This window comes from Pseudopodoces humilis, chromosome 3, assembly GCF_049639895.1.
Source record: "Pseudopodoces humilis isolate 2021_Gansu_Grassland_sample_001 chromosome 3, ASM4963989v1, whole genome shotgun sequence".
NCBI classification, from domain to species: Eukaryota; Metazoa; Chordata; class Aves; order Passeriformes; family Paridae; genus Pseudopodoces; species Pseudopodoces humilis.
Window position 1 is genome coordinate 25,525,898 of NC_142202.1, and position 22,393 is coordinate 25,548,290.

General features: G+C 35.6%; 1 protein-coding gene across 1 annotated transcript in view; it reads left to right on the top strand.

Moving 5' to 3' along the window:
- The window catches only part of CAMKMT (calmodulin-lysine N-methyltransferase), a 221,418-nt gene that overhangs the window by 173,557 nt on the left and 25,468 nt on the right, over positions 1-22,393 (top strand). The window contains exons 4-7 of the mRNA XM_005523388.3: positions 3,724-3,784; positions 6,775-6,829; positions 7,882-7,945; positions 13,085-13,151. Of these exons, the coding sequence (XP_005523445.1) occupies positions 3,724-3,784; positions 6,775-6,829; positions 7,882-7,945; positions 13,085-13,151 (247 nt within the window). The remainder of the gene's footprint in view (positions 1-3,723; positions 3,785-6,774; positions 6,830-7,881; positions 7,946-13,084; positions 13,152-22,393) is intronic.

Genomic DNA, 22,393 nt, shown 5'->3' on the forward strand with positions numbered 1-22,393 from the left:
ATTTTATGATATGGTGACAAGTGCTGTAGAAATGCCTGTATTTCATACGGCTGTGATGCATTTGTAGCATTTATCTATTCACCATTGTACAATTCAATGGTATTTTTCTACTCCTTCTACTGTAATAGGTATCATAAATCTGTCTGGAAGTAGACATCGTCTTTCTTATAGCATTTGTAGTGAGAATTGTGCTCCATCCTAGTGGTGAAAGGATACTTCAAGAGCTGAAATGTGGGTAGGCATGAACTCTCTCTGTCTTCAGACGCACATTCTTGAGCATCCTTTGAACACCAGTGCAACTTAATTTTTTCATATGTTTCAGTAGTGATTACAATGCTTTCTGGCAATTATTCTCTGTCTTCAAGTTGTAGTTATCAAGGTGATAAAGAGTTTTAAAACCTCCATTAAATGTCACAAAATATTTATTTTTGCAAAAAGAAACTCTTGTTTCTGTCTTTTATCATACAGTGAGATTTTTTAGCCCCCCCCAGACCCTCTGTCTAGGATTTGTAGAATATTAATAGCCTCTTAAGTACAAGCACCATTTGGGGGTCTTTTGATATTCTTTTGCCTATCCATCTGTAAATAGTTTGCTATCATGTAGGTAATTGTACATGTAAATAGGTAGCATCCAATGTTGTGTATTTATAATCAAATTTAGAAATCAAAATGGGAATAATTTTAAATATGAAAGAATTATTTTAAGTGTGTTCATAGGAAAGTTAATCTATATCCATATGTATGTGTTTTCAGGAAATAAATTATGCTTTTTACAACATAGTAGTAGCTTTTAATTTATAGGAATTCTGCATTTCTGTATTACATCTGTATGTTTTCTAACAGAAGCAGAACTATCTTCCTTATACTTGCAACTTCAAAATGTAGGTCATTGTGTTGGTGAATGTAGGTCAGAGTGAGGAGGAAGAAGACAGAATGAAAACTCCTCCACATGTATCTTTAAGCTTATCCCTGTTTTGAGGGTAAAGAGGCTTACCTACCTGTTCAGGCACGAGAAGCTTTTCCTTTTGCTAAAATTAACACAGGTCTTCTGGCTTCTTGGCTTAGCTGGGAGCACTGTGTGCTTCCACACGTGAGACTTGTTCATGAATGACCTTCTGACTCTTGCTTCTTTAGCTTCCAGATGCTTATACCATTGCTGAGGTGATCCTTCCTTCCCTGTGGGGGAAGGCAGCAGGAAGAAAAGCTGTGTGCATTGCTGGCATCTGCCTAAAGAGCATTGTCATTGCAAAGGTGTTTCACCCTTCTCTCAGCACAGTGCTATCTGATACACCTGCAGTTCCAGCCAGTATCAACATTGTAATGGTAGCAGGGTAAGGAATGATGACCCCTCAGAAAAGATTCAGTGACACCATTCAAAGTGTCCTCTCAATAATAACTGCAGAAAAGTGAGAGACATTAGACTGAGGGCACTGAGAAGTCAGATATTGAAGGATCTTTGCTACAACTGATTAGCATTTTAAAAATTCACTTAGGCTTGAAGTTTTCTATAAAAGGATTTCTGTTTTTTATATTTGTGGGTGTGAGGTTTTTTTTAATGTCTGTAAGTACTATAACGGTGTTAAATTAGCTGTGTCTCTACTAAATATTAAAAAAACTTTTCTTGCTTGAGTGTACACCAGTCACTGCAAAAGGAAACATTCTTTATGTTATACACTAAAATATTTAAACAGTTATTATATTTATTGCAAAATCTGTCATTTTAGCATGTTTCAATGCTCAAAAGCATTGAAATGCTCAAAGGGAGATGAAAATCCCTGTACAGTTCTTAGTGTATGTTTCACTAAAGAATGTGTAGTCTTGTGTGAATATTTTATTTTAACCCTTAGCAAGTCTAAGCAAAACAGCACATTCAAAAACACCTGATCAAACTGAACTGTCATAAACAGGACAAATACAAGTATTGCATTAGTAGTTTTGTCATACATATGTGTCTTCAGTCTACTTTTTCCCCCTTAAAAATCTTTGTAATACAAAAGTTATGCGCAAAGTGTTGGACAATTCCTGCCTTGGCTTTTGCTTGATCTGCATGCAGTCAAGTAATTTTTAAATACTTATTATTTCTCACTTGGAGTAAGGGTAGTTTAGAACACTTACTGGATGGAATAGAACAATTATATTGATAATGATTTCAGTCAGGCTTTAAGTGATTTAAAGGATGACAGTTTTTCTCCCAAACTTCTGGTTCTGTTAAAAATGTAGTGATGTTTTAGCCTTGAGAACAAAAATATGGTAAAAATGGTCGAAAGGATAGACATACATAGTAAGCTGCATGGAATTCAACTTACTTGTCTAGAAATATATTAAAGATGCTCTATATGTCAAATAAGTTTACTGGAACTGTTGAAATGTCTGTAGTTCATAAAATGAAGTTTGTGTCTCAATTCTTAATGTCATATGTTGGTGGGGGGGAAGCTGACTCTGGATTTTACCTACACAAAAACATGGTTTTTCATTACTAAGCAACCACAGATGAAAAACACATACAACCATAATTCAGCTGCATACACCTTTGACTCTTCCTCCTTTAACTTTGGGAACCTTTGAGACATAAGTTCCTGAGTATGTTTTCCTCAGTCCCCCTTCATCAATGAAGTCTGGTGTCTGCAGGACAGCATGCAAGGCACACAGGAGGTGTGCTGTCCTCTCCATAGGCCACAGCATTTCAGTTGGACATTCCAGTCAGGTGGGAAACTGGTCTGGCTAAACAGCTAGTTTCATGAGAGACTGTTTTGAAGGAATAAATTTACATGGCAGCCTCCAAATAGTTGTCAGTGTTGATGATGACAAGTGTAAGTTTCATAATGGAAGCTAATAAATTAATGAATAATACAGATTAGGTGAAGAAAGAGTGATTGCTCCTGGCTATTTCTGTAGGACAACTAGGGGAATTAAAATCAAAATGGCAGGGAAGCAAGTATAAAATGAGAGAGGAGGTGTTTCTTTGTACAGCAGGGTGAAACTGTGGTGTTTCCTGGTGCAGCTCTGGAAAGTTTACCATAGAACAAACAGAAAAATCCTTCAGTGCCTATTAAGAGGAACTTACCACTTGTATTTCCTCTTCTCCTTCTGAACTTCTTGAGCCACATCCGGAAATCACACTTTTATTGCCATAGTCCTAGATTTGTCCTTAGCATGTGCTGCTGGTCAGTCCCCCTTATAGTCAGACCTAACAAAGCTAAGAGAAAAGAAGCTAAATAAAAAGAAACTGGGAAGAAATTGAGTGACTGTAGGATGATGATGATGATGATGATGATGATGATGATGATGATGATGATGATGATGATGATGATGATGTAGCTAATGAAAAACTAGAGGGCTCCTGTCCCCTAGAGGGCTACAGGACAAAGTTGGCCTTGTATCTGGCCTGGTGAAAACAGGTTGATGTTCATGTGAATGCCCAAGTGAATTAAATTTTATATTTTAAAGTCTGGAGTATTGCATATGTATGTGTAGATATATGTGTATGTTTATGTGTGTGTGTGTGTATCTATAAATTTTTGATCATTAGTTGTGATGAAATCTATGAAATACTCAATTGCAATGCTTAAAGCCTAGGTCTTCTTTTTCTTTATTCCATGTTATTATGGCAAATATAGAAAATAAAACAGTTGGTAGAGGTCTGAAAATCGTAATATACATTCAAATATTATTTTAGACCAGAAAAAAATCTGTTCTAAGAAGGTGAATATCTTTGTTTTATAGGTCTCTGGCCATCTGAAGAAGTGCTGGCTTACTACTGCCTAAAGCATAATGAAATATTCAGGTACAGAGTTAAACATAAAAATATATTTTCCAAACTCTTAGTTTTATTGTATCTGCATGGTAAAGATTGCTATGATTTAAGGCTTCAGATTAAATTTAAAATGTTCAAGGTGAAAGCATGTTGCTCTTAACAAAGAATTCTGAGCTGCCTTTGGGTACTAATATTGCACAGCAAGCTTTCTGCTATATGTCAAAGACTTTTGATTTCCACTCAAGGCATTTTATTTCACTTTGATTTTTGGGAAACAAAAGTGAAGCTCCAATCGATCAGTGCTGATTGTGAAGGTCAGGAAAAATAAGATATTCTTTAAACTGACATCTGTTGCAAAAGCAGGCAAAATATTATCTGATGAAATACATAAAAATCACTGCATATAGTAGGAAGAATTTGCACCTGTATTTAAGTGTTGTGAAACAGTTTTGAAACATCCTTCACTTTTATTCAAAACTTGTAGGAGACAGCTATCAAGGCTCCAATAGGAGCATCTAAATATGAAATCCATCCTGCATCCAATTTCTTTCCCCCTGAGTATACTGAGATTTGCACTTGGAAATCCTTGAAGTTTCATTGTCTGGAGGATGAATAGGGTGCAAAAAAAACTATTACAACTATGCATTTGGAGGCATAAATTGTGTTCTGTGTGAAGGTATAAGACAAATACCAAGTCAACCAGCTTGGAGTATACAAAATCCCAGTCTGTGTAAATATGGTGTTGGGTAAAATCAAGAAGACCAAAGTGTAAGTCCCTGTCCCTTATACCAAACAAGCAACTTGCTTAGACTCCTATCTGTAATCAAAGACCTTGCACCAAAGTGTGGCCTGGTCCATAGAGCTTAATTCCTACTCCATCCACCCCCTGAACAAAGTGCATGCCATTAGGGGAGGCAGCTCACATGCCTGATCTGCCAGCTGCTGCTCCTTCCTCTTAGGTTGGTTATGTGCCTTCTGCTGCTGTACTGATGTCCCTGTAGCACTTTGCTGTCTGGTCCCATGCTTGTGTGCTCTGCTTCTTCTCCAGAGCTCCTCACAGTAAACCTTCTGGGCTGCTCACTCAGAGGGTATTTTCCTAGTTTGGGTATTCAAACCACAGTATTCAGAGACAACGATCAGTCAAACTTCCATGGAGTAAATGGGCAGTTTCACATCCTCATTTCTCAGGATTTTACCCTTCTTACAGTACTCTCAGAGTAGAGTTTCTTACATTAATTCTTATTTATAAATGATTACTATATATTGCCTGAGAGACAGATACAACTTTTGAAACTTGCTAGTAAGGGAACTTTGCATTGAAATAAATTTCATACACATAAATATTTATGTATATGTGTATGCTCATATACTATGTACATAGAAATTTGGTTCAAAATGCATAAAAACCTCACACTGGATAGATACTTTCTATGTTTATTTCAGCAAGAATGATTCTTACAAAGGAGTAAATGCCTTGTAAGTCTTATATATAACCATATGTATGTAGTTTTAATATAAAATACATTTGGCTTAGAAAAACTAAAACTTATTTGAGGAAGAACCTATAATCATTCTGTTTAAAAATCCAAATTGCAAATTTCCCATATTTGTTTTATATTCTTACTGGGTTAATGTACAGCTTGTTCCTCCAAACTATATCTTTCTTTTGTCTCATTTTGATTAAATAGGACAACTAGACTTTTTTCAAATAAAATTTGTGGTTTCTAAGAAAAATAAATCTAACCTGTCCAGACAGTGAGCATTATTATATAGTCATACAGCCTAGTCCGCTCGCCTCAGTGAACAAAATATCAGCAGCTGTATACTGATACTGATATGGCATCTTAGATGCTCTTCCTAAATATCAGTGTTGAGTGAGTAGGGAGGTGACCTTTTCAGATAAAAGTAGATTTTTCAGATGTTAATATTTTAGAGGAGAAGGAAAGATGCACCCCAAAAAACCAAAAACAACAACAAAAAAATGCAACCATAATCCCCCAAAACAAAACTCAACAGTTTAGCTAAAATTCCATTTTCTGAATGTCAGAAGCGTCTCAATGGGAATGCTCCTGCCAGCTGTAACAGTTGCTGCAAATTTTGCTATAAAGCAGCGTGTTCATAAACAGAGGCTCTGCCTTGCCCCAGACACTGCCTTCACACACAATTTTGGTGCAGGGTCAACATCCCTCCCTCCTCCCCTCCTGGGGCAGGCCACGGCTCTGGAGGACATTCTTTATGGCTCCCCCTGCAAGCTCCCATCCGGCACACTCTCTGCACCAAATTATATTTCACATGCACGTCTTAATAACAGCACAGTATGGTCTAAGTTAAAAGCAGCCTTTTAGACCATGTATTCAGCCCTTTGATCGGGCTCAGTTTAGGCTCTTGACACTAACTTCGTTTAGTTTTCTGAGGCTTAACCATTTGCTGTTCCCATCGTTGTTCATAACAGTATTGTTTGTAGGTCACTTGCAGTTTTAAGTGCTAATTGAAGGATCGGATTTCTTCATGTGTAATTATTTTGTGGTATACGGCTTGCTTTAAAACTTCTCTCTTTTTAATACAAAAAGGCTTTTAAGCATAACTGTATGGGGAGATATATAAATAATATTAATTTCCCCATTTACTTCTCTAACTGTTTTTGCAAGAATGAATGTGGATTAACATTGTTATCCTTTCCTAACAATTATCTTTCGCTACTCTAGCTAGTTTAGTTCTAAAAGACAGAGCCATTGACAAGGGAAAAAAGGGAACCTTCTCAGATTTTTCAGCTCAGCGGTGGTAATGTTGCACTGAACACTAATGAGGGAACCCCCACTGATTTGCCTGCTTTGTGACTTTTCTATTTCATAATTATTTTTAAAACGCAAAACGACATGAGGTAGCCTAGTCATGTCTCTACAACTTCCTGGTAGCTCAGTCCTTACTGCAGATGGCAATTTGTTCTTGTAACATATATGTCTCTCTGACCATTTTCATCTAATTTGTATGGGTTCTACCATTTCCTTTCTCTCTTTCAGGGACCTTGCTGTGTGTGAGCTAGGGGGTGGCATGACATGCTTGGCTGGGCTCATGGTAGGTCTTTTCTCAATTCCAATCCCATTCAGAGGAAGAAACAAAAGGAAAAATGTTCCAGTGCCTCCAACTGCTGGGTCAGAGAACTGTCAACAGCCTCAGCTGCGGTCAAGCTGCAGAGTCTTGAGAGACCTTCTAGATTGACTTGCTTTCGTATCATATTGATTTTATGGTTGCCTCGATGAGCAGAAACATTTTACCTCGGTGTAGTCAATATCTTTTGTTGTGACATTCCAGGCCACGTACGGTCTTGTCTTTCATTTCCATAGCCGAAGCTTTTTTTTTTTTCAGATTATAGTCCCATTTGCTAAGATGCAGGAATAGCCTGGCAAATCACAGTTGGAGCACCATGATATAGCTGCTAATGTTTTGCCTGCATTATTACACCAACAAACATGATCCAGAGCTCTCGGTAATTAGATTCTTTTGAATTACATTGGCCATTCAGGAGAGTCGTTCACCATTCTCTGGGTTCTGAGTCATGTATTCAGGAGATATTATGTAGCAGTGCAGTGCATTAGACAAGTTTTTATGTCTCTACAAATAAAAGCATATTGTTACACTGATTGGCATTTGACAAACCTGTCGCTCTTATACAATGTGTCGAGGTTACAGCCCAATGTGCGAGCATGTCAAAGCTCACAAAAAAATTACCCTTACAAAGCCATCTGCCTGCAATGCAAAGTTATATGAAGGGCATCAGGCAGTCAGACAGAAGCAAGCTGAAAGGCAGAGTGACAGCCTTGTATGATGGCTCTACTAGATAAACAGAAGCCCGCAAATGAAAGCCTCTCAGAATACCATCATCGGCTGTCACAATGCAATTACGGAACAGAATGATAGCAAGATAGAGGCTCCCGCAAATGGAATGATAAAAGTATTGACTGATTTGATTGAATGATTAAAATAATGCAGACATAAAATGAAAAAAGATTGAAGATTGTTACAGAGAAATAGGTGAGGAAGCATGATACTGAAGGCTTGTCACTCCTGTCTTCACTTCCACACAGACAAGCATATTTGCTCATTGTTTGCTGTGCTCTTTTTTTCAGGTTGCTATTTCTGCAGATGTCAAAGAAGTTCTGTTAACTGATGGAAATGAAAAGGCCATCAAAAGTATCCTTATTCAGATAGAAAACTGGTTTGTTGTGCTCGTTCCTTTTTACTGGCTGAGTAACAATCGATATAAAGACAGACAGCATGGGGCATATTAAGAAAAAGTCCCCACGTAAGTAATTAAAAAACAGATGTGGAATATCTTGAACAGAGAAGCAGCTTCCCCCATAATAAATGCCACATTTTCTCCATTAATTAAAAATGCAAGTGTTGGTATAGAGCATGTACAGTAGTAAATATTTGTCTCCTGGAAGATTCGTGTGTGTATGCTGCACATTACAGGAGGTGTAGCAGGGAATCGAATCATTAGCTCCCCTTCATGTATCTGCTTTGCGTAAGAGCTAGATTTTTTTTTCCTAATACTAGCCCCTTAAAACATACCCACTACTCATATTTTCAGGGCTTTTCCAGTGTATGTTGAAATGTTCCATTGTTGCTGCTAAGTTATAACTGCCTACAAATTACACATTTATTCTGCTTAATCAATTGCCAATTTATCATTATTTCTCTTGATGTAAGATTGCAAAAGTCTTCTGTCCCTTTTAGAAAGTATTTTATTGCATTTCTTCTGTTAGAATAAATTGCTATTATGCCCTTCTAATATGAACAGATAGTTCATAAAATTGAACTGGACTTGGGTTAAGCAAGAGAATGAGTGAGCATAATTTGTGGCCACATTAAATATCAGCACAGAACAAGAAAAGATATATATGGTGAATACTAATAGCCCTTAGAAACAGAGAGGAAAAAAAAAAATGAAGATATCTATTTGCTTTTGTTCCTTGATAATCTTTCCATTTACATTTTCATGCAGGCTCATTTTTCAGGTTTTGGCCACTGCAGCATCAGAATTATTTCTTTTTTGAGTTTTGTATGTATTTGAGAGCTAATGTAGTGAGTACTTAGTAAAAAAAATAAACTAATCTGTGGCTTAAATAAATAGCAGTTGCTGATGCCTGTTAAAACAGGAGAAATTTCAGTGCAATAATATTAGCTACTACCTTTAAAAAATACTTTCTCAGAGGTAACCGAGGTAACTATAACTGCTGACAACACTTGAATATGTTAAAAACAGTCAATCCTAGATCATATCTGTTAAAACTTGAAGTAAGCCTGCTAAAAGTCTCTTTTTTCTTGAAAAGGCAAGTTCTCACCTGTGTTCCAGGGATTCTTATTTTGTTAAATTTAGTGTGTTAGACTTGTGTCTTGAGGAGCAAGTATTCATTATTCTTTGTATTTTAATCAGCACCACCCCTTCCAATCTTTCTTCCATGTCATTATGAAGATAAAAAAATGTGGGAGAAAAGAAGTGTTTCAAAACTAGCCTAACAAAACAAACTCATGTTGTATAGAAGCACAGGTATTTAATAAAAGGTCATTTTACCCCCAAAAAGCTTCAGGTGGGCTCAGTAATCATGAACTCAGCAAATGTCTTGCTTAGCAGATTCCATAAACATACCTGAACTTTTTTGAAATGTAGAAGTCTTTTATAACAAAGAAAATTGTTGAGTGCTAAAATATTCACTCAGTCCTTAGAATTAAAGAATTAAAAGTGCTTTTATTCCTGAAAAAGATACTGTTAATGTTATCTAATTATCACACCTTAGTTTTTTGCAATATGTTTTAGAAATGTCTTCTGTTTCCAAAAATCTTACAAGAGGTCTTCATCTGTATTCACTCAGTGAATCCCTTTCAGGGAAGTGATTGGTGGACGGCTCTAACAGGAATTTATTTTTTCTTTTTTAACATTTGGTGCTCAGAAGGCTCAGCATTCAAAGTGCTTTTATTGTGTTGGATTTTACAATGGGCTTAATATTAGCAGGGTGCCAAAGTGCAGCAGGCTAAGAACTTTACTGTGTAGGTGAAATGTATTCTTAAAAGTGCACATAATAAAATTTCTGTTGCATTTTATATGGTTTATGGACTTCAGTAGTAATTTTATGATATGTCTTACAGTAATTTTCTTTTGCACTCTTTTCTATAGTGACTAGCTATAATAGAAGTTTAGACTAAATTTAGATCTGTTTCAGCCCCACCAGACTCACTGAAATCAGGGTAGTATTTTAGGTGTAATTGGAAGTAGCATTCACCCCAAGTGCCACTGACTACAAATGACATATTTTTGCTAGTTCTTATTATTGCTGATGGTATTTTTTATTGTTTAGCATACCAAATTAAGGTAATGTGGGATAAAATACTGTTTTCTTTTCTAGATTCTGCTTTTCAGGCATAGTTAATGTCTAGTATTATGTTTTTTATGCAGGTATTATAGGTTAAAATAATCTTGTTTTTAAATTACTGTTTACATCTTCCCTTTAAATTTCTTAGGAAGCTTAAATTACATGCCAGTCGTACTATAATATCCAAAAATTACTTTCCAAAAAGTAAAAGTGGTTGTCAACAAAAAAGGAAAAAAAATCCCTGTCAGAAGCCAGGAAACCACCAAGCAAGCCTGCTAATTATTCTTAATGGGCAAGATGAGCACATTAAGAAACAAATGAATACATCAGTGAAATGTAATTGAAAATCGACCTGGCAATAGTGCATTGCATCTGAGAATCTGCCTTTGTATTATCAACATCATCATAATTATTGTTGTTTTTGTTGTTGCTATCATTATTCAGTGAGCATAACTAACAGCTTTGCTTTGTGAAATCTCAAGCTTTTGAGGATTTGATTTTTGTTTTAATTTTTGACATGCTTCCTATTAGTCTCCATTTCATGCTGACACAAGGAGTATTCAGTATGTATGTTTTCAATATCCATATTAGGATATGTTATTGAAATGTTAGAAGTTAAAAAAATGTCACAAATTTATCAATTTCAATTAATGGTTGTCATTCTAACCCTGTCATTGTGAAATATGTTGCTATGTTTTATATTAATAAATGATCTTATGTATGGTGTTTATGGAAGTTTTTAAAAGGATCTCATGACTTGAAATGCTAGACCATTTAAAAGACTTCACTCTAACACCTTTTGCTTACAATGAGCAGGTTTGAATTGATTCAATAGATCATTTATATTGCAAAATCAATAAAATAAAGACAGATGTTACTCCTTTTGCCACCTTGTTCAGAACTTTATTGTTGATTTAGTGTGTTCTATCTGAGTTCTTTCAGTGTCATTTAAATAAGGAAAGTGTTAGGATCAAAATTAAGGATGTTTCAAATGAATAATAAATATATACATGGGCAAAGTTATGAGATTCATCCCCCATTATAATTTTGGGTGATATGCATTCAGATGCAAATTTTTCAACTTAGCTTGTATCTGTGACATAAGTCAGTCATGAACATCAAATTTCACAGCCTCAAAACACTGGAAGCATCTTTACTCACCGACGTATCCAAATCCAAGGATGAGGTTCATTTTAGTAAAAATTGTCTCCTATTTCAGAGAGGCTGTGTACTTTCTGCCTTAGCTCAGTTTCACACCGTGCGCTGGTGACTTGAATTACTGTCTGAAAGCATCAATAATACAAAACATCATTACAGTGCACTATAGTGGCCATTAAAATACAGTGTATAGATCTTTAAACAGTCTGGGGAAGTTTAGGTTAGAGGGGTCATGTTTAACCTGAATGTCTAATGATATGGGCTCCTAAATTATTTTAAAAATCTAGTATTAACGTGTTTAAAACCATTATTAATAGTTTTTCTCAGTTATATAATTTAAGTGCAGTGTAGCTAATTTATCACATACATAGCAATGTTATTCCTTTCCCTACCTGAAGGTAGCAAGATCTGCTCATGGTGTTATTTATGCCTTCCTTTTACTGCCCAGGTATAGACCATTAATTTACTGCTTCTCATTGCATATCATGAAAACGATTTAAAAGGCACATTCAAACTACAGAGATGTGTTTAAACCAGTTTTCTGTCATTCCATTTCTAGTTTTTACTTCACAAAATACCAGTTGTCTTTTCCAATGTTTGGATAGAGACTTTCCTGAAATAACTTTTCTTAAATAACCAACTCTGTTAGGAAGGCAAATTATGTGATTTCAGCAAAGCAAAGAAAAAGATATATCAGCAATATTTCAAATTAGCCTGACTCTTGCATTCAATTTTCTTATAAGAGCACTTTCAAAATCTCTGACATATTTTTTGGATCTAGAAATGTCCCCCTAATTAGCATCAGATTTCCTATACATTGAAAAAAAATAAGGGTCTTTTACATCTTTACCAAAAATGTCTGTTTAAAACAATTATTTACAGTTGAAAGTGAACATTCAGGGATGTATGGATTCACTCTGAGTAACATTAATATTCTCATAGTTTTCACTTACTTGCTACACCTTTTCCTTCCAGTGGCTTCTCACTAACCACAAATGATTGATCATGATGGTTATCTTTCTTGCTGTAGATGACTGGGCTTAACTTCCCCTGAAACTTTTTCTCATAGCCCTTGCTTTAACCTGCCTCAGTGGCTACCCAAATCTGTGACTTGAACTTCCAAACTATAAGAAGCTGAGACACAAGGCTGAGGTACTGTTGTGGTATCTAAGGGGAAGAAAAGGCATTTGTTGCTTTGCACTCTTTTAAGGTGGTTCCAAACCATTCTCAGGAAAGCAAATGGACTAGAAACTCCTTTGCCTATAGGTTAAGGTGCTCCTGTTGCATGTTGGATTCACCCAGACAGAGCTGGGATCATAGGTGTGTCTCCTGTGCTCTTAGAACACATAAACCTCCAAAATCTCAGCATTTGGTATATTTGTAACAGTGAAAAGTGAAAAGCAGCACAAACTAGACTGGACATTTAGTGGTTGTAAAAATTTCAGTTCTTCATCATTGTAATTCTTTTATTTGTAAATAGTTGCCTTTAAATATCTGAGGTATGGGACATATTTTTTCACTTCTCTCTATAACTACAGGGCTAGAAATTCCTTAAATCTTTAAAGAGTAAATAGAGGTAGGAAACTAGAGCAAATTGCTGCATAGATAAATGGCTGATATGCTGGAGTAGCAATGTAAAATGTAAGCTTCTGAAAAATGATTGGCTCTTAGCACAGATTAAAGAAGAACAAACAGATAAGAACATTATGAAGATGTTAGAAATGGACAATAGTTGAGTTTATTATTATTATTTTTATTATTGCTCTAGTTTTGTAGATAATTCTTAACAATTATCCTACAGATGTAAACGAGATCATCGCAAGAAACCAAAACACCGGAGTATTTAAGGCTCAGAAAGTATCAAGCTGGTATGATTCTGCTAAACTTTTTTACTGATTCTTGCATTAATGTACTGCTTCTGTATTAATGTAGATGTGAAATGTATGCAGAAGTGTGAAAGTGTGACCTGCGTTACTGATGCTCACACAGGTGTGTGTGTATATATAAGTAGGTAAGTGATGCAAGAGAGAAATTTAAAAGTATTAAAAAAATTAGCAAATACAGTATGATTAACCTTGGTGACAAATCCTCTCTTTCCTTTTTATATTTTTTTAATTTACGCTATGTCTGTTCAGTCTGTGATTTAGTGAATGGTTGAAATTTGTCTGCTTTGGAGTCAACATTACCCATTGTACTGAAAATGAGATTTGGAATGAATGTATCTAAATCTCTGGCAGATTTAATTTTAAATAGCTCTGAAAATTCAGGGTGACAACAGATCCCACTTGCCCCTGAGGTAGATGTTGCTGGAGCATCCATGGGAGTTTTTTTGGTCATCCTGTCTGTCTGATCATTGTGTTTTCACTGCGAGGACAGATGGGGAGCATGGGAACCAAGCACAGTGCATTCATCTCATGCAGTAGTTTAGAAGTAAATTATAAAGCACTTCATATTTGTGGTATAAGGTTAAGAATTAGGAAATGGTTACCTAAGAGCAAATAGTACACTCTTATTTGTGTGTCTAAAATTTTTTTTTTGATGACTTACATTGCAGAAGGGCACTCAGTCCTTCTAAAACTGACAAAAGTAAAGCTGAAAAAAGGCTGAAGAAGGCAAAGTGTTAGCGCAGAATAAGCTTGCTCACACAGAGGGTTAAAACCATATAATTTTAATGGCTATAATTCACATCATTTAATCCTATGCCTATGTAGCCATTCTATGTAGAGAAGCTAGTTTAAGTGTGCACTTAGGGCTAGAAAAATTCTGCCTTCATTAGGGTGTGTATGCATATAACTTAGAGATACATCTCTGCATCCTAGTAAGAGCCTGCCAAGTAGACAAAGGCCATGTGGGTCCCAAGAATGGTCTTTCAGGTTCCATGTGCTGAACACCTCTTGTAAACAACTTCAAACACTGCTGAGGAGAGGCTATATGGTATGTCCATCCAGAAGCTTAGAATTTTTTTAAGTTTCCAGTTGTTCTGTATTTTGTGTGAGATTTCAGATTTCATCCCTTGTCAAGACTTCAAACCTGGTCTTTTAGATATCAATCAAAAGCACATTTTCTACCCTGTCCTCATTTACATTTATCTAATGCTTAAGGTCATTTGTGATCATTTGAGTGTATTCAGCATATGGAATCAGTGAATAATAGATTTCAGCCTCATGCTGTGAAGAAAGATTGTGTTTTTACAAGACATGATGTTGTTTACTGGGTGTTAATAATCACTAATTAATAAACATATCTAGACGTCAAAAATGTTGCATTTTAAGAAGTAAAAATGTCAAGTGTTTAAGTTCTTGAGTGCAATAGCAATTGAGGCCTTATTTGCATAAATAAAATAATTAAATTACAAAATAATGTGAAGTATACTGTATAAAAACATGACCCACTATAACACTTGAGTTTTAATTCTATATTCTTAAGGCTTTTTCAGATTTGTTGTAACAGTATAAAGTTTTATAAAACAACTATTCAAATTACTCTCTAATGGATTGATCAGTCCTTCAGATTCAGTAATGATGTGATGCAGTAACAAAGTTATATGATCCCTTCCTAATGTCTTGAGGGAGCTAAAAGGCTGATGTAAAGTTGGAAGTATTACTGTAACCTTGGTTCACTTTTTCTGTAGATGAAAACCATAGTTACATAATGGTCACTGAGAGAAAAGAAAAGGAGAAAAAAAAAACCTCCAGAAAATGATGAAGATGTAGTGTTTTGGAGGGAAGAATGCAACACTGGCTTGGAAAATGTCATTCAGTGACCTGTTTTACATTGATCAGATTTTGCAAGCAAATTAATACAGTGATGTCTGTAAGTGACTTACTGAGCATCAGTTTAATTTGGAGAAGGCATCTTCTTTCCTATAGTCATTTAGACGGTGTCCAGTCTGGCAACTTCATGGTGGCCACTGCAAAGTTAAAAGATTCTTTCTGTGTAAAAGGCGATTCAGGATAGACTCTTCTCACAGCACCTTCATCTTATATCAGAATTTTGCACTCCTTTCCTTGCACAGGAGCAGAAATTATCAGTATGAGAGTCAGTTTGAGACTGTTCTGGGTATTTAAGTCTATGCTTGGAAAACATGCCAAAACCTGTATGGACCAAAAATGAACAATCTGGTATCAGCTAAGAGAAGTTAGATTAGGACAACCTGCCATACATTTATTTATTTAGATTTATACAAAATGCAGTAAATGAACACTTCTCTAACCCTCTGCCAAATCTTGATTATTGTTTAAAAATACAGTAATGTAAGCCAAACTGGCTGTTTGTCATATTATGTGTTATAATGTAATAATAGATATTTAGTAAACAGTTTACTTTGCAGTGGATATACAATTCTATTTTATTTTTATTTTTCATCAATATGTCCAGGATTTCTTGCTTATGTTTACTAGAAATAGATACCACCAAGTTACAAGTAATGTCTTGCCACAGTGAAGGGTACTAATACCATGTATAGTTTGACAATTTTTTTTTTCACAGTTCAGAAATTATCCATGAATTGCATTGTTTACCCTATAACTTAGCATATATTTCTTTGAACCATCAGCTGTTGCTGGTTTGACATGCATTATATCATTGTTCTAACATGTCCACCAGTCATTAAATTGTCAATAACAAAGTAAAGAAATCCCTGGTCCTTGTCTTCTATTTGTTTTAATGGGGAAATCTTCCTGAAACAGCTGTTTGAGTAGTAGAAGTTTGAAAAATTGTTGTTACTACAAATGTCATAATGGAAAAACTTTACTGAAGAGGAAGGCTTGCAATATATTACGCAGGTTAACCGATTCAGTTCATCCTACTGACTAGGGAATTTGTTCTTCCTTCAGATTCCCTTGTCTGAGAACATGGAAATCTGTGAACAAAAGTTGTGTTCTAATTGCTGATATGGGACCCGTGGAGTTTTACCTGTGGACAAGTCTATTGTTTTGCTAAGAGTTGACTCAGAGAGATTCCATTTCACATGAGGATGTCAACAAGAACATGTAACATCAAGCTAGTAACAGAAATGCTTGTGGCAGTGCACCCTTGGGTTTGATTAGTAGTAGTGTATCATATACTCCTTATTCATTCCACAGTCTTCTTTAGAACCCACATCAAGAATGAATGACCATGTAACCAAAAGGGACAATTCCTTCTGCTTAAAGATTAACAGATAGGTTATAATTTATTTGAGATTTTAGTGTTCCGTACCAATGTAATGCAATTACAATTTTCCAGAACTGAATCCATAATGAAAAAAAGCCTTCCAAAATACTGAATGGCATCCAGCATAACAGATGATGTTTCAATGACAGAGCACTGATCTATATCATCCCGATTCTGTTCTTGTATTAGTTGCTTCTTTATAATTGCAAGGGTGAATATTTTACCTTACTGCAATGTTCTTCAAATATGTCAGCTTCATAACCTTCTTGATTTCAACTGGTCATGTCCATCAATGTGGGACAGACTTAATAAAGACTCTCTCTGTTTTCATTCATCAAAATTACCTGAGTGTTGGTAAATTCAAACTTTTTGAAAACATTTTATTGAATTTGCTGTGTTTGTCACCTTAGCAACCCTAAAGGAATCTCTTTCTTCCAACTACTCTTCCAGTCTCCTCAAGTAACACTCCTGCATGACAGCATCTGTTGGTAAGGAGGAAGCTGCCAAGAGGAACATTTCCAGCTCGCTGGTTAGGGAAGAAAAAGTTATTGATTCCTGCTCACTTAACTTGATCACTTCATGTATATGTGGAAAGAACGGTTTGTGTGCTCATGTCCCTCCTGAAGTAGTAGCTCTTTATCACAGAAAACTCAACTCAGGTGGAAAGCATTCTACGCCTCTGATCATACTTGCCCTGAGCTATCTTTTTCAGTTTCAATCTACTTATTTTTAGACAACTGTGATCAGTACTGCATTCAAAGTGTGCATAAATAGGTATATGTAGTGGAATAATTACACTTTTTGTTCACCTTCTAAAAATGCCTAACAGTGATTTGCTTTTTTCACTGCAGTTGAGCACAGAGCTAATAGTTTCATGACACTGGCTGTCACAACATCAGGATCTTTCCAGTGATGGTCATTTTGGAGACCTTCATTTTCTATATCAAGTGAGAATTATTTTTTCAGTTGTGCACTTTGCATTTATCCACACTGAATTTCATCTGTCATTTTATTGTCCAGTTACTCAGTGTCATCCTTCCGTAATCCTTCAGTCTGCTCTTTTCCTTACTGTCTTGAATGACTTCTTAACATCAGCAGACGTTGCTGCCTCGATGCTCATCTCTTGTAAACATGTTGACTAGAACAGGTCCTAGGGGAACTCCACTGATTATGTCCCTCCACTGTAAGAATTGACCATTTGCTACTACCCTGGTCCCTGTCTTTTGCTCTATTATATAGCCATGTCAGGACTCTTCTTAAGTGACAGTCTATTTTCCTAGAATGTTGATAGTGAGGGTCTTTGCCAATAGCTTTTTGGAATCAGAACAGGCTGTCTTACCCAGATCTCCCTTATCTGAATACTTTTTAACACTTTGAAGTGCTCAAAGTTTGCGAAACAAGACTTCGTTTTACAGAAGACATATAAAAAAAGGCTTCTGTGCTGAAATGTCTTCAGTTTTTCTTGTACAGTGAAGTGCATTTATTTTTTTTCACTGTTGCAAAGAATTAATTTCACCACTCTGAAATGTTCTCAACCTCTGTGAGTGCCCATTCTCTATCCCAATTATCAGCTGGCAGGAAGATTTAGCATAAAATGAAGAGTTCACTTACTTTTGACCTGCCTGATTTTATTATTATATTTACTTTTGCAAGTGTGTAATTCTTTCTTCAGTGCAGCTTCAGCTTTTGGATGAATAATTGAACAATCTTTTAAACCTTTTAACCATACCAGCTGACTTTCACTTCCAAGCCTCTCCTATTTGTGGATTTCACCCAGTTGTGTTGACTTATGAAGTACATTTTAAATTGCATTCTACTTTTGCCTGTCTTCTTTATGCCAGATAAGATGCCAGATAAGAATACCTAAGGAGAAAAATTTTAAGTGTTATCAAGCTTTGTAAAAAAATTTCTATGACTTTGGAATAATAGGAAAAGAAGGTGTAAAAGTATTACATTGCATTATTTTAAATCATTCTTCCTCAGATCTTTGACTATTTCATGATGCTCTCCTCTTAGCTTAAAAACTTGCTCTTGATAAAACTATTCCTCTTGTACTCTCTTGTGCTGCACAAAAATATTAGAGGGAGACCCCTGATACAAGAAGACATGGGTCTTTCTTCCCAGGCTTTTAAAGGAAAATGTCCTTGAGATTTTAGAGTCAAAGATTATTTGTTCAATTCCTTTTTTGTATCCATCGTTTCAGCCATGTTCTACGTTATTTCCTGGTTTATGTTGTTACCACTGTACCTCTGTCTACCCTTCCTTGTCTACCTTGGCTCTACATTAGGAGGCAGTCATCAAGTAGTACATCTTACACACTTTTAGTAGGTTCTTTGCTTCACAGGCACTCTTGGCTAATCTTTGCCATGACAAACTTTAAACTTTGACAAAATTATGTTTACAGTGTTGTCTTTGTTTATTTCATTAGTATTCAGTTAATAGTTATTCAAACATTAACCAAGGATACTGAAAATAGATGAGGTCCAGGAAAGGGGCAGAAGAGTGAATCAGTGTTTGGAAATGAGAGAGTCAAAGAGCTCCATTTACTTGTCAAAGAAATGATTTGATTGTCAGGAAATTAATTGATTTTGATCTGAAAGTCTCATGTGAATAAAAAACCACAAATGTTAATAGAAGATCAGTCTTTAATCTAGTTTACAAATACCTAACAAAATATAGAAATTGAAGCTAGGCAAATTCAGTCTAGAAAAATATGAGATTTGACAGCATGATAATACATTAGAACATCTTTCCACAGGAAGTGATAGTTTCTTAAGCAGTGAATGTGTTTGAATCTTTCTGAAACACATGTATTAGTTTCCTGAGATATATGGGCTTGATACAGAACTTTGAAATCTTGGATGTTTATTGTGTTCCCTTCTGCCCTGAGAATTATTAGAATTATGAACCTGTGAACTACATCTTCTCTGCTGTTTTTAAGTTTTCCTCTGTTCAGTCCTTCTGGACCCACCTTGTTCTCTTTACATTCTTAGGTTTTTAATTCAAGTTCTCTTGATTATCTGTCCCATGCATAGATTATTTTCCATAGAGCAAGAAACTGATATTTTCCTTCTTATTTTTGCACAAGTCTGATTCTATCAGTACAGTTGTGTCACACATGCTTGTGTTGTCTTGCACTTTGAAATGATGTATTTTTTTATACTGTATCATTCTGAAATAGAATTTGAGAACCTTTTTTTTTTTCCAAATATGCTTGATGGCCCTTGCTAAAAACCGTAGTCAGTTTCCAAATAAGAGTTGATTTAGAATGTATGGATGTAGAGGAGGGATGTGAAAAGGCAAATTCACAACCACTGGTATTTTTTTATTAATGTCTTTTTCTTACAAGATAGTCTCACTTCTTTTAAATAAATAGCCATACTTGTACTGAATGTTGGCTTATGATGTGTCTACAAAATGAAAAGATTCATTCTACAATGGTTTTATTTACATGCAGTACATTAATTATGTCCCAAAAACTTAGCAGCTTTTGTTACCACCAAATGTGTTAGTGTTAGGACTGTTAGTTTTGAAGACCAAGCTGGAATGTTCCCATGTGAATTTTAGCAAAATATGTTGTACAAAACAAGAGAGAGAAAATATGTTCTTAGAATAAGGAATAAGGCAAGTGTGTAATTTTATAATGCACTTTTTAAAAGGAACTTTTAGGCAAGACAACCTAGATAGGATCATAGAATCATAAACTATCTAAAGTTTGAAGAGGCCCATAGTTGGATGTGGTGCCTTTTCTCTTCTTTTATATTACCACGTTAATATGATGAGGTTTAATCATGAATTGTTGTACTAGATACTTTATAAACACAGAGCGAAAGGCAACTTGTATGAATCTGTGATCTAAGACCAGAGAGAGATGGTGAGGAAGGATAACAAGGGTAACTGAAGTCTGCATGAGAGGCAGAGCTGGAGGCACAAGAGCCTCTTCACAGTGTTTTAGGTGTTATTTTAAAGGGCAGTTTCAAGGATAATGGAGTAAGTTTGTGAATGTTGTGGATAATGTAGCAGAAGAAAGTTGTACAGGTGCTTGCTTGAAAAGTTAAGTGGAAGATGTAGACTGACATTAGGGCTGATTAAAGAAGGGACTTGTCCTTTCAATATTGAATGAGAGATAAAAAATAGGCATGTTGTGAAACATTTGGAAATCACAGCTTGCAACTTACCTGGAGGAGGACAGAGAAAGATGACAAGATCAGGGTTGTAGGCAAGAAAAACAACCTCTGCAGCAGCCTGCTGAATAAATATTAATACGGCAAGCCTGCGTTTTCCAAGAGCAGAGAGAACAGTATTGTGATGTTTAGATGTAAGTGATGATGAAATGGTCAAGTGGTTGAGTGGATTGGTAAGAAACTTCTTAGAGATACTATGCAGAGATAATAAACAGCAGAGCTGAGTTATGCAGATACAGAGAAAGGTTTAAGCTAAGCCTAGATTACAGACTAGAATTATGTTTATGTCCAAAGGGATCCATAAATCCAATTACAATACCTTGTGGTGCTTTAGATGCAATGAGTTTCTCAATCACTGAGGCTCTGAAAAATACTGAATTAAGGGTCTGTATGCACAGTATGAAGTAGAGAAATGAATAGGTTTTTAGCTTTTATGGATGAGATAGCCCAGAAATAAAATTCAGAGGAAGGCTGAGGTGGAACTTTGTGAAATTATGAGAAATGTGGGAGACGTCTGAAGATAATCTTGAGCACATTTTAAAAATTGTAAGACAATTATAAGAACCCAAGCATAAAACAGTGGAATTAAGAATTAAAACAAAGAGCAACGTCTATTGGTTTTAAGAGAGAAGAAATCTCCAGGACACTGAGAATATAGTGCAGATATTAAATCTAGCTGAGAAAAATAATTACTATACTTAGACAAGAGCAAATAAGTGACATGGAAGTTGCCAAAACCTGCAAGGACATTGTTAGAAGAATTTGTCCATTGGCAATTGTAAATATCACATTAGAAATGCTTAGAAATCTAAGAGGAAAGGAAAAATGGTTGTACCTGTGGTTGAAAGCTTAACTTCGGTCCCTTCAAACCAGATATGCACTGTAGGGGATGAGATAATGGATAAGAATACAAAACAAAGTGAAGCAGTGAAAGTAAGAAAGGCAGAAGGTGAAAGAAGGCGGAGAAATAAGAGCAGCCTTGTGAGAATATAATAAGAAAGATGGGGAAATTATAGTAGGCAATTTTGCAAGATTCCTTGGAGGAGTTATAATGATAGGTGTACACATTGCCTCTATCACTAGATTAAAATCCATCTTCTTGATCTTTATACATAACTAAGGACTCTGAAACCAAGATCAAGGTGCAGAGAAACATCCTGATGATACCTTTTGTTAATGTGTTAATGAACTTCCTTGCTTAATGTCATAGAAAAAGTCATATAAGCCTCCAGACAGGTTTAACTGAACCTGTGTACTTTCCAAAGATAATGCTTTTCAGAGATTGAAACTTGAATTAAAATATGAAAAGAAGAGGTGGGTATATAGGGGTTCTTGGTAGCTGTTCATCTGCTAATTGGGATGATTTTTTAATCCTTACTAAAACTACTAATGCATTTTGAAGCAAGTAAGGCTTTTGTCCTTTTTTTCTAATTTTGAATTTTTGTCTTTATCTGCACAACTACTTATCTGCTAATTTGAGAGCTACTCTAGCTTGTGCCATTCATCACAAGAACATCTCAGAGGGTCTTGGAAGTGTTTCAAGTTTCATTGTTTCAATCAGAGACTTAACCTGTTTTTTCTCATGTAAGTTACCTGCCTAGACACACTAGGAAGACAAACACTGAATAACAGAGGTTGAATAATAATAGTAATGAAGGATTTTGCATAAGAAATAAAATCTGGTAAAATCAGGTCTTTTGTTGTAGATTTCTAAGATACTTTACCTGTGTAAGGAAAAGAGTGTTGACATTTGTCAGGCTATCCTCCATAAA